The sequence below is a fragment of the Pan troglodytes genome, chromosome 1 (assembly GCF_028858775.2).
Source record: "Pan troglodytes isolate AG18354 chromosome 1, NHGRI_mPanTro3-v2.0_pri, whole genome shotgun sequence".
Lineage (NCBI taxonomy): Eukaryota > Metazoa > Chordata > Mammalia > Primates > Hominidae > Pan > Pan troglodytes.
In genome coordinates, this window is record NC_072398.2 from 230,512,278 (window position 1) to 230,524,794 (window position 12,517).

The following is a 12,517-nucleotide window of genomic DNA, read 5'->3' on the forward strand; positions in this document are numbered from 1 at the left end:
ACCCGCCTCGGCCTCCCAAAGTGCTGGGATTACAGGCATGAGCCACTGCGCCCGGCCTGAAGTGGCTTATACATTTAAAAATATATATATTAGACTGAATGAAGTCTTATTAATAGCAAAGGATAATTAAAATCCCAAACTCGCAAGGTTTTCAGCAAAAGTAAAGTTTGCTATAAGTTATCATCGTAGGCCAGGTGCAGTGGCTCATGCCTGTAATCCCAGCACTTTGGGAGGCCGAGGCGGGTGGATTGCCTGAGCTCAGGAGTTTGCAATCAGCCTTGGCAACATGGTGAAACCCTGTCTCTACTAAAATACACAAAATTAGCCGGGTGTGTCAGCCTGTGCCTATAGTCCCAGCTACTCGGGAGACTGAGGCAGGAGAATCACTTGAACCCAGGAGGCGGAGGTTGCAGTGAGACAAGATCGTGCCACTGGACTCCAGCCTCGGTGACAGAGCAAGACTCCGTCTCAAAAATAAAAAATAAAAAAAAAGGCTGAGCGCGGTGGCTCACGCCTGTAATCCGAGCATTTTGGGAAGCCGAGATGGGCAGATCACGAGGTCAGGAGACCATCCTGGCTAACACGGTGAAACCCTGTCTCTACTAAAAATACAAAAAATTAGCTGGGCATGGTGGCAGGCACCTGTGGTCCCAGCTACTCAGGAGGCTGAGGCAGGAGAATGGCGTGAACCCAGGAGGTGGAGCTTGCAGTGAGCCGAGATCACGCCACTGCACTCCAGCCTGGGTGACAGAGCGAGACTCCGTCTCAAAAAGAAAAAAAAAAATAGAGGAACCACACAGCAGTAGGGGCTACCTGCGTCAGGAATAAGAACCCCTTCCCCTCCCTTGTCCAGGCGCTCGCCATTGCTCCAGCTATGAGACGCCCCCTTCTATAGAAGTAAATTTCGCAGCTGAGAAAAGTTAACATTCGAGTGCTACTTCTTTTGCGACACCGAAAATTTACATAAAACACAGTGAGCCGCTGAGATCTCACCACTGCACTCCAGCCTGGGCGACAGAGTGAGACTCCGTCTGAATAAAACAAACAGGCCGGGCACGGTGCCTCAGGCCTGTAACCCCAACACTTTGGGAGGCCGAGGCAGCAGGATTGCTTGAGCCCAGGAGTTGGAGACCAGCCTGGGCAACAAAGAGAGACCCCGTCTGTACCAAAAAATAGGAGAGGAGAAAAACCCAATGAGTTCCCCAGCTGTACCCCCTCCCCCCGACCCCATCCCCACCCCCCGCCATGGCCATCATCAAGGGTTTGGTTTTATTTTTATTCTTTAATTTATTTTGAGACAGGGTCTCACTCTGTCACCCAGGCTGGAGTGCAGTGGTGCGATCTTGGCTGTCACCTCTGCCTCCCATGCTCAGGCGATCCTCCTAGCTAAGCCAACAAGCTCGGACCACAGACACATGCCACCAGGCACCGCTAATTTTTATTTTATTTTATTTGAGACGGAGTTTCACTCTTGCTGCCCAGGCTGGAGTGCAATGGCGGGGTCTTGGCTCACTGCTACCTCTGCCTCCTGGGTTCAAGTGATTCTCCTGCCTCGGCCTCCGAGTACCTAGGATTACAGGCACCTGCAACCACGCCCCAGCTAATTTTTGTATTTTTAATAGAGACGGGGTTTCACCACATTGGCCGGGCTGGTCTCGAACTCCTGACCTCAGGTGATCCACCCGCCTCAGCCTCCCAAAGTGCTGGGATTACAGGAGTGAGCCACGGCACCTGGATTTTTCTTTTGTATTTTTTGTAGAGATGGGGTTTCACCATGTTGGCCATGCTGTTCTCAAACTCATGAGCTCAGGAGATCCACCTGCCCAGGCCTCCAAAAGTGGTAGGATTCCAGGCGTGAGCCACCGTGCTGGGCTCCATCAAAGTTTTTTTTTTTTTTTAAACAGTTCCATTGCCCAGGCCGGAGTGCAGTGGCTCCATCTCGGCTCACTGTGACCTCCGCCTCCCGGGTTCAAGCGAATCTCCTGCCTCAGCCTCCCGAGTAGCTGGGATTACAGGCACCCACCACCATGCCAGCTAATTTTTTTGTATTTTCAGTAGAGACGGGGTTTTGCCATGTTAGCCAGGTTGATCTCTAACTCTTGACCTTGTGATTCACCTGCCTCAGCCTCCCAAAGTGCTGGGATTACAGGGGTGAACCACCTAGCCCGGTCTAATCTGGCTTAATTTTAAATACAAAGTATTGATTGCTGGTTTAAGATTTAGGCAATTCCTTTAAAGAGGAATTGAGGCCAGGCTTGGTGGCTCATCCTGTAGAGGCGGCAGGATCTCTTGAGGCCAAGAGTTGGAGACCAGCCTGGGCATTACAGCAAGACTCAGTCTCTACAACAAATTTTTACCATTAGCGGGTGTGGTGGTGCACGCCTCTGGGGCTAATTAGGGCCTAGTAGGGTATGGCTACTGGACAGGCTGAGGCAGGAGCATCACTTGAGCCTGGGAGGTTGAGGCTGCAGTGAGCTATAATCACACCACTGCACTCCAGCCTGGGCTCAGAGTAAGAACCCATCTCTAAAAGGAAAAAGAGAGAAATGGAGAGAGCGAGCAGAGGTAGACAGCCTCCCTCCAAGCACTGCAGCTCCGAGGGGTCTGCTCTCCGATGGGCCCGTTGCGTGCCCAGGCCGAGGGGTCTGCTCTCCGATGGGCCTGTTGCGTGCCCAGGCTCCTCTTCTGTTTCCTACTTCAACCAACAGCCTACACCCTTCCTAAGGACACAAAGTTCAGAAAGCATTGTTTCATCCACCAATAATATGAGGCTCTGCGCCGTGGCACTGTGCTGTTTCGTTGCTGTGATTCCCCCGACCACCCTTGCACCCCGCCCTGCCCCCAAAGCAAAGGTTTCCTGTCTGGGAGTCCTCCAGCAGCGAGGACCTGGAGGAGTGACTGTGCAGGTTCCAGATGCAGGTGGACAGCCTGGCCTCCAGCCTGACCTTGAGCCAAGACAGGGACGCAGCTGCCTCCGGAAGCCTGGGCCAGCGGGGACAGGGGCTGCAGTGCCAGAGTAGGCCCCAGCCAGGCAGTGGGTACCACGCTCTGCTCCCAGAATTCAGGCAGCGAGTGTGCTTCCTGAGCTCTCTGCATCTGAGCAGACCTCTGGGGACAGGGAGCTGCATGGCATGCCAGGACTGTGGTCTCCCAGTGTGGCCTGTGGCCCCCAGTGACCCAGCCCCAGGGCATCCAGAACCGAGGCTGCAGTGGCCGACTGCGTGTCTTCCATGGACGATGCCTGGGCAGAAGCGTGCCCTCTTACACCTGAGCACAGTGTGGTCATGAAGTCACCGCTGGCCCCCACATCACTCTGCAGCCTCATTCTTCTCGGGGGCCCGGCCTTCAGGAGGGAGGGGCAGGTCCCATTCCTATTCCTTCTCTCCAGCTTCCAAAATGACCCAGTAGTTCTGGTCTCAGCCTGGGCCAGCATGGGCCCCCTGCTCCTTCCCCACTCGTTCTGGTCTCAGCCTGGGCCAGCATGGGCCCCCTGCTCCTTCCCCAGTGGGCAGGCCCTCGCACAACCAAAAGAAGAGCTGCCCAACTGGACCCTCCTGAGGCACGGCCCCCAGCGTATGGCCCTGGGCTGCTGGTCCCCCCCAACCACCCACCAAAAGCAGGGCTCCCAATTCCCCACAGGGCTCCCTGAAAGCCATCAGCCCCTGCCAGCACTCCTCAAAGTGCACTGATTCTCGAGAGGCAAACGAAAGCAGCAGTGCCAGGCCAGGCGCGGTGGCTCCTGTCTGCAGTGCCAGGCCAGGCGCGGTGGCTCCTGTCTGCAGTCCCAGCACTGTGGGAGGCCAAGGCAAGAGAATCCTTTGTGGTCATGAGTTTGAGAACAGCCTGGGTAACAGGAAGACCCTTATCCCTAAAAAAAAAATGTTGCCAGGAGTGGTGACTTACACCTGTAATCCCAGCACTTTGGGAGGCTGAGGTGTGTGGATCACTCGTGCCCAGGAGTTCAAGACAAACCTGGGCAACACGGCAAAATCCCATCTCTACTAAAAATACAAAAATTAGCTGGGCGTGGCGGGGTGCGCCTGTAGTCCCAGCTGCTCGGAGGGCTGAGGTGGATCGTTTGAGCCTGGGAGATGGAGGCTGCAGTGAGCTATGAGTACATTACTGCACTCCAGCCTAGGAGTGAGCTCCTGTCTCAAAAAAAAAAAAAAAAAAAGGGACCAGGCAGGGTGCTCACACCTGTAATCCACGCACTTTGGGAAGCTGAGGCAGTTGGATCACCTGAGGTCAGGAGTTCAAGACCAGCCCGGCCAACGTGGTGAAACCGTCTCTATTAAAAATACAAAAATTAGCCAGGCGTGGTGGCACCTGTAATCCCAGCTACTCAGGAGGCTGAGGCAGGAGAATCGCTTGAATCTGGCAGACAGAGGTTGCAGTGAGCTGAGATTGCGCCGCTGCACTCCAGCCTGGGTGACGGAACAAGATTTTGTCTCCCCCCACCCCCCAAAAAAGCAGGAAACACACAGCTACTGCCTGGGAGCTGACAGTCCTAAATTGTCCTCTCTCCGGCGGGAGTCTGTCATGTGGGCTGTGCTTCGGGGACTGGACTTGGTTTATTACTGTCACTATAGAAAATTGACTTGGTTTGGCCAGGCGCGGTGGCTCACGCCTGTAATCCCAGCACTTTGGGAGGCCGAGGCAGGCGGATCACCAGGTCAGGAGATCGAGACCATCCTGGCTAACACGGTGAAACCCTGTCTCTACTAAAAATAGAAGAAATTAGCCGGGCGTGGTGGCGGGCGCCTGTTAGTCCCAGCTACTGGGGAGGCTGAGGCAGGAGAATGGCGTCAACCCAGGAGGCGGAGCTTGCAGTGAGCCGAGATCGTGCCACTGCACTCCAGCCTGGGCAACAAAGCCAGACTCCGTCTCAAAAAAGAAAAGAAAAGAAAAGAAAATTGACTTGGTTTATCACCGTCACTATAGAAAATTGACTTGGTTTATCACCGTCACTATAGAAAATTGACTTGGTTTATCACCGTCACTATAGAAAATTGACTTGGTTTATCACCGTCACTATAGAAAATTGACTTGGTTTATCACCGTCACTATAGAAAATTGACTTGGTTTATTACCGTCACTATAAAACAGGCGACCCGCTTCCCTAGGTGGCTCCCAGCAGCGTGGCCCACGCTTGGACACCCCACTCCCCAGAAATCTGGACTGAGACCCCAGGCCTCTGTCTGGCTTCTCACGAACAGCTGTCTGGAGAGCTTCACGTGCTGGAGAGCTGTTGCTCCGTCATCGCTCACAGAGGCATGGGCCCGAATTTCAGCCCCCTCTGCCTCTCCGTCTAGTGGCCAGCAATGGGCTGTCCAGCGAAGGGCCTCGCACAACCTGCCAGGGACTGGTCTGGCACGCAGCCAGTGTGAAATCCTCAGGTTGGTTCTCTTCAGATGTGGGAGCTAACCGCAGCCCTGCTCAAAGAGAGGGTGGAAACTGGCGCAGGTGTGGGAGCAGCCTCCCTTCGGGGTCTCCTCGAAGTACCCAGGGCTCTCCCCAGCGCTGCCCGCCCCCAGCCTTCTGAACACCTGCCACGTGGATCACAACCTTGTCGCTCTTCTCGTCTCAACTAGAAGCAACCGCAGCACGGCCCTTCCCGATTTCCAGGTGCATGTCGAAAAGCGTGCAGTGGCCTTGTGACGTGGCCGGGCCCTTGGCGAGGAAGTCCTGGCAGGTATCAGCCTCTGCACGGCACCCTCGGTGGACTGAGTCGGGGCCAGGATTGTGTCAGGGGAGGTGGAGGAGACGCGGGGACAGTCGGTTCACAGCAGCCTGGACGGAGCACTCCGGGGCCAGAGCTGTTCTGAGACTTGGTGCAGATTCAAAGATTTTAAAATGCCTGGGGCTACATAAGGGGCAGCACTTCTCAGACGAGGGCTTCTGAAAGGGGCATTCCTTGGCACTGAGATGGAGACAGCAGTGCCTTTTCACCCTCTCCGTGAGGCCTTGTGCTGTGCTCGGCCTTGGTGTGCAGAGATGGGCAGAGGGGAGGCAGAGCCTCTGCCAGACGGGTATGTGGGGAGCAGGGTTGTGGCCAGGGCCCCCCCTCTGCCCTCTCGGGATTGCAGAGCTGGAGCTCCTCCCAGCTTCTCATGTGAGTCTGAGTCGTCCACAGAAGCCACTGAGGCCACCAGGAATGAGCCCCTGGTGCCCCGCTGCCACCTGCAGGGTGCTCCGTGAGCTGGGCCTGGGCTCAGTGTGCAAGAGGCATCTCCTCTCAGGTGACCGTGGGCTCAGATCTGCCAACACTCCGGAGAACAGGGTAGGGGGCAGGGGCTGCACGAAGGAGATCCTACCCCTCCAGAGGAGGTGGGGCCCGAGGCCCGGGCCTGCAACCCTGGCCACCTGCTGACCAGCAGTGCAGTTGTGAGCACGCCGCCTGCAGTGACACACACAGCCCACGGGTCCTACTCAGGCCTCCGTGGCCTGACTTGGGGGCTAAGGGGAGCTCAGGAGAAACCCAAAGTCCAGCCAGCAGGGCCCCCCACAGACACCCCCTGCACACACAGGCAGGGGGGCCTACTGTGTCTCATGCGTCATCACACCGGAGGGCAAACTCTGCGTGGTGAGCCTGGCCGCAGCCGGCCCTCCATGAATGGTGACCACACCCAGCTGGTGGGCGGTGTGGCCTTGGGTTGCTGGTGGGGGCCACGGGATGCACAGAGCTGGGTTCTTGGGAGACGGTGCCAAGGCCAGCTGTCCCGAAGGCGGCCCCTGGCACAATTCCCACCAGGCCTGAGGGAGGGACTGAGACCACCTCAATGCTGCAGTTCCTGGGGTCACGCAGAGTCCACGTGGGGAAAGGGGCAGTGGACCCCACGTGGTGCAGGGTGTGGCTTTGCCAGCAGAGGGAGCCCGCGTGGCCCTGGGCCCAGGGCTCTGGGCCGTGGCAGAGACTGCGGTGGGAATGGCCCTGCAGAGGCCCCAGCCCCCTTGTCCTCTGCATTCCAGCCACCTGCCCTGGGCCCAGCTCCACAGGAAGGGGGCCCAAGCTCTCTGAATAAAAGGTGCACAGGAGGACCAAGGAGGCCTGACACTGGGAGGGGACAGCTCCACCTCCTCTCCCCGGACACCCCAAAAGGCGGAGACCTTCACAAGCTGTCCTGTCCGCGGCTGCTGTTTGCAGAGGAGTAAAGCATCCTAGCGAGACTGCAGGCTCGGTGTACATCTGATTTACTGAATTTTAAAGTCTGGGATGTTAGTGGGGAAGAGGCGAGGTGAGCATTGCGTGACGCCGAGGACTAGGCGGGGCGGGGACTGCACCTGGCTAGGCACCCCCACCCTGGGCAACTTGCCCACGGACCCCAGGGCAGTGAGTAGTGACAGGAGGTAGCCCGGGGTGAGACCTCTCACAGCCAAAAGATGGTGTGGTTGCTGGGGCCTCCCTGGAGAGTGTCGTCCCTGCGGCCCCTGGGAAGTGCTCCCACACGACGGAAGGTTTCCTGTCAGTGCGGTCCCGGGGCCTGATAGTGGCGGTGGGCAGGTGGGGTCACCTGTCCTCAAGGTCCTGAATGCCCAGCTCTGCCCCATTCCTCTGATTCCCAGTGGCTGCTAGCTGGACCCAGCTGGTGTCCTGGGCATGAAGACAGGGCCACCGTCCCCAGCAGGTGCTGCCCTCCCGGCCAGCTGAGCATCCTGGCCACCATCAGCGTCCAGGTGCCCCTACTCGCCCTTCCTCTTCTTCAGAAGCCTTTGCGGACCTGACCTGGGCCAGCTTCCCGGGATTCCCCTTCCGCTTCCTATCAACGTCCAGGACCCAAGCTGCCCGCCCCAGGCCAGCCCTTGCCACCTGGGGCCGGGTCTTCACACGTGGGAGTCTGACCGGGGCTCCTCCCTGAACAGTCCTGGGTCTGATGCTCTCAATTATCACCCACGGACCCACACGACGCCCGGCTCTGGGCGGGGATGGGGCCGGAGCTGCTGCGGGGTCCCGCCAGGCCAGGCCCCAGCCCTGGAGGGCAGGCGCCAGGCGGGGAAGCCCTGCGGCCGCAGGGAGAGGGCCGGGGTCGCGCGGAGTCCGCGTGGGGAAAGGCCGGGCCTGCACCCGTCTCCCGGGTCGGGCGCCTCCGCACCGGGTTCGGGACACAGGGGCCCTCGGGTAGGCGCCGGCCCTCTCGGCTGGGCGGGGACGCCGGCTTACGGCTCACGGCTCGCGGTCCCCGGGGTCGGGGCGCGGGGCACGGGGCGTGGGCGCGGGCGCGGGCCGTCGGGCGTGCAGGCCTTGGCGGACAGCGCGCTCTCGCGGCCCGAGCGGAAGGCGGCGGTCACGGTCACCAGGTAGGCGGTGCCCGGCGCCAGGCCCTGCAGCGTGGTGCAGTTGCGGCCCGCGGGCACCTCCACCCGCTGCGCCTCCCCGCCCCCCAGCGGCCCGAACTGCACGTGGTAGCCGAGCGCCGCGGCTGAGCCCGGCGCTGGGGCCCAACTCACGCGGAGGCTGCGCGGCCGGGCGTGGGAGATGACGATGCGCTCCGGCCCGGCCTCCTCTGGGGCGGGGAGGGCGGCGAGCTGCGTGGGGGCCGGCCCAGCCCCCGACTCCGGGCCCGAAGCCCCCGGCCCTGCCTCACCGGGCCGCGTGCGCACCCGCAGGTTCTGGGGCCTCAGGAGGCGCACGTTGGACTCAGGCACTAGCGCCACGTCGTAGTCCGTGTCCGGGTCGAGGCCGGCCCAGATCCAGTCCGTGGCGTTCCCTGGCAGCTGCTGGCGTCTTGCAGCCCCCGGCTGGGCGCTGGGCACCAGCTCCAGCACATAGTAGCCCGAGTCTGCGGTCAGCAGGGGTGGCCAGGCCAGGCGGAAGCCGCTGGACGTGATCTCCGTGGCATGGAGCTGCTGCGGCCGCATCGCGTCTGTGGGTGGTGCAGGGGGTCAGGGAACAGCGGTCAGTTCCTCCTCCGCTGCTGGAGGGCGGCCCTGGCTGATGGGGAAGATCTGGAGATTGGAGGCCCCACTAGGAAAGACGGGGCCCCGCGGCCAAGGAGCTGCTGGAGCCATGCCTCGCAGATGCTGGGGATTCTCAGAACGTGCCTTGGCTGGGGGAGGACGGAGGAAAGGGTGCAGCCCCCTCAGGCCCTGTCAGAAGCGCCCCTGCCTCCCTTAGCCCCAAACCCAGTCCTTTGTGGAGAGGTGCAGTGGCCAGATCAGTGACCAGGACAAAGGTCCTCAAAGACGGCAGAGTCCACGGTGGTGCCTGAGAGCAGAGGACCAGCCCCAGCCTGAGTGGCCAGGCCGGGGTCTGAGGTCAGCCCGGCTCTCTGAGCTGCAGCCAGGAGATGGGAGACCACAGGGGCAGGCCCTGGGGTTCTGGAGGCGCTGCCTGCCCTGGGTCCCCAGGAGAGTGTGGGGTGGGGTTCTCCAGAGGTGGACTCCTGGGCCTGTGACACCAAGCCCCACATAGCCCTCTGAGTGACCCTGCTGTGGCGAGGCTCATAAATGTCTGCGCTGGGTTAAAGCTATCAGGATCTTCCTCCTGTAGTGCTGGGTGCCTGGGCCACTTTCTTCCCATCCCCCACCCTCAGACCCAGCCTCTTTCCCAGGAGCCCCCACCCTGCTTCCTGGCCCCTCAGCACTGCAGCCTCAGGCTTTTCCTTTCCGGCTGCTTAAGGCAGCCTTTCCTCCTGGTCCCCTCCACGCGCAGCTGCACTGGGTGACCTGGGGCCACTAAGGGCCAGACGTCCCTGGGGAAACCTTGGGGAGGGCCGTCCACCCCTCTCCAACCCACAGTCCAACCCCTTCCGGCTCTGGGTGGATGATTAACCCACAGACGGAGACTTGGTGAGATCCCCAGGGTTGGCATTTTTCAGTGGCTGCAGCAGGCTGAGCCAGTGGCCGGTTCCTCATCTCCAGCCCCAGCTCCTTCAGGGCTTGGCTGGGGCAGGGAGGTCCAGAAAAAAAGCCAATGGGAGCTGCTCAGCTCCTGCCTCAGGCCTTCCCTGGTCTGGCCTCTCAGGAAACCCTCACAGTGGGCCTGCAGTCCGAACTAGTTCAAAGCCCTCGGTGGCTGTCCCCACCCAGGAGAGGTGCCCTGTGCTCTCTGGGGGGGCAGTCCATGACCTTTCTGGCTCACCCCTCTCCAGGTATGGTGGGCATGCTCAGGAGCACATGCTGCCCATCTGCAGAGTCCCCAGACTTGGAAGCTTCTTCCTGGGCCTACACCTGGGTTCTGCACTCCCTGGGGCCTCGAGGTCTGGGCTGGACACATCAGCAGGGAGCTACACCTGGAGGTGGCTACTCAAGCCTGCCCCCGTCTCAGCAGGGCACACGGGTCGCCCAGTGGAGAGTGTGCATAGACAAGCTGCATCACTCAGCCCTGCAACCCTAGGGGTACCACAGCCCCGGAGACCCTGGCCGCTGCTCTGGGGACATGAGATCTTCCCAAAGTCTCAACCCAGCCTCTCCTTCTGCGGCTCCCAGCTAGGGCTCCCTGGGCCCTGCCTCCTCCCGCATACCGAGAATGGAGCCCCTCAGCTCTTGGACAATGATGTGCAGGTCATCCACGTCCACAAAGTGCAGGTGCTTCTCGGCAGGGGCTGAGGCAGCGGCTGACAGCTCCAGGAAGTTGCCTCGGCCGGTGCTGACAATGAACACGGTGACGCCCAGGTCCTTGAGCTCCTGCATGGGGGGGCCCACAGGGTCGCTGGAGCCGCCATCTGTCACCCACACCAGCACTTTGGGCACCCCTGGCCGGGCACCTGATGCTTCAGCAAACAGCTGTTCCTTGGCATAGACCAGCGCCAGGCCAGTGTGGGTGTCACCCATGCGCTGGGCCGAAGCGCGCACCGCATCCTGGGCAGCCTCACCCGAGCTGTGCTGGCCGAAGGGGAACTCGGTGTATGGCCGACTGCCCACGTGCACCAGACTGGCACGCAGGGCCCCGGTGCCCAGGGGTAGTGGAGCCACCAGCTGCCCCACAAACTCCCGAACCCGGGAGAACTCGTAGTGAGAGACGCTGGCTGAGCTGTCCAGCAGGAACATCAGGTCCCCTCGGGGGGCTGATGCTGGTGGACCTGGGGGAAAGGAGGAATGCTCAGCCTCAGGTGTGGGCCCCCCACACAGCCCCACAGCAAGGCAGGGTCCCCCAGGGCCCCAGCTTTCCTTAAGTGGATGCTTGCCTTCCCCCAAAGGTCCTAGGTTGGGGGAAAGAGGAACTCTAAGCAAGAGGCCTGTACTTTTGGGGGTTTCACTGCACACTGGCCATGGGATCTAGGGCTCTCGCTGGGCTTGTGTTATCCCATCTGTGAGAGGGCGACTCTCTGCTCCAAGCCCCCACACCTTCCCATTCCTCACAGACCCTGCAAGCAGGTGGAGCCAAGAGTCCTGGCCTAGGCCCCCAGGACAGGCTTGAGCCGTGGGGCTGCTCCCTCCAGGCATGGCTTTCAGAGGAGCAGCCTGAGGCTGGAGTTCAGCCACGCAGCTCAGCCTGCAGGTGAGGCACCCTGGGCATGCACACAGCAGCAGGGGAAGGTGTGGGAGGCACAGCAATGACCACGCCGGTGGCCTGGCTGGAGCCCAGACCCCGCTTACTAGATGGTGGCCCCTCCCCTGGCCTCCATCCTCCAGCCCACCTGGACTCACAAAACAAGATATAACCCCCAGCAGCCTGAAAGCCCGAACAGCCCCTCGCAGGCTTCCCCCTTCCTCCGGGCACCTCCGGGGTGGAGGCTGATGCCCCCTACACCGCCCCTCCCCACCAAGCCAGGGCACCAGCGTGCCTCAATTCTAGTCCCGGCCTTGCGGTTTTCCCCAGTGCGGTGGGGCGACTCCAACTTCCCTACCATCCCTCCACTAAGGGCCCTCGCAAGGGTAGGGAAACTGAGGCAGGGGTGCCCCCTTGACAGACATCTCCCTCTTCCCGTCCAAGCCCGCGATCCCGCAGAGATGCGGGCCGGGACGGCCCCTATGCCCCGGCGCTCACGGACGGTGTCGCCTGGAGCACCTGGGCCGCCAGCCTCAGGTGAGCAGGACGCTCCGCCCGCGCCCCCGCCCGGCTCCCGCAGCCTCCCAGCCCGCCCGCCCGTCCGGAGCAGGGGACAGCGACGGCCTTGCGCGGGCAGCGGCGCAGAGCGGTCACCAGAAGCCCCAGCCCCGGCCCGGCCGCCCGCCGCACTCACCGCGCTCCGCGCTGCTCCGCGCCAGCGCCAGCCGCAAGCTCAGGGCCAGGCCGAGCGCCGTCCAGGGGAGCATCGCGCGCGAGGGACGGGGCGCGCTCGGCAACTCGCTCGCTCGCTCGCTCGCTCGGGGCTGCAGGGCGCGTCACCGCGCGGACCAGGCCGGCCCCGCCCCCGGGAGGCCCCTCCCCGAGCGGCCACACCCACGCCGAGGCCACGCCCACGCCCTCCGGCGCGAGCGGAGGGCCACGTGCACAGACCCCGGAGAGGCGCGCACGAGCGGACCCCGACACGCAGGGACACGCAGCACCAGCCGAGATACGACCGACGCACGCACTCCAGTCTCCCTCTCCCGGCCGAGGCTGTGCGGCCCACGCTTTCCACCCCTCTCCGACCCC

The 12,517-nt window shown here is 61.5% G+C and overlaps 1 protein-coding gene across 1 annotated transcript; it reads right to left on the reverse strand.

Annotated features, from left to right (window-relative positions):
- Positions 1 to 7,174: 7,174 nt before the first annotated feature.
- VWA1 (von Willebrand factor A domain containing 1) lies at positions 7,175 to 12,282 on the reverse strand. The gene is made up of 3 exons (XM_016952138.2): positions 12,123 to 12,282; positions 10,461 to 11,018; positions 7,175 to 8,861 (listed from the first exon to the last, which is right to left on the reverse strand). The coding sequence occupies exons 1-3, from the start codon at positions 12,193 to 12,195 to the stop codon at positions 8,155 to 8,157; spliced, it is 1,338 nt and encodes a 445-aa protein (XP_016807627.1). The 5' UTR covers positions 12,196 to 12,282; the 3' UTR covers positions 7,175 to 8,154.
- Positions 12,283 to 12,517: the final 235 nt, after the last annotated feature.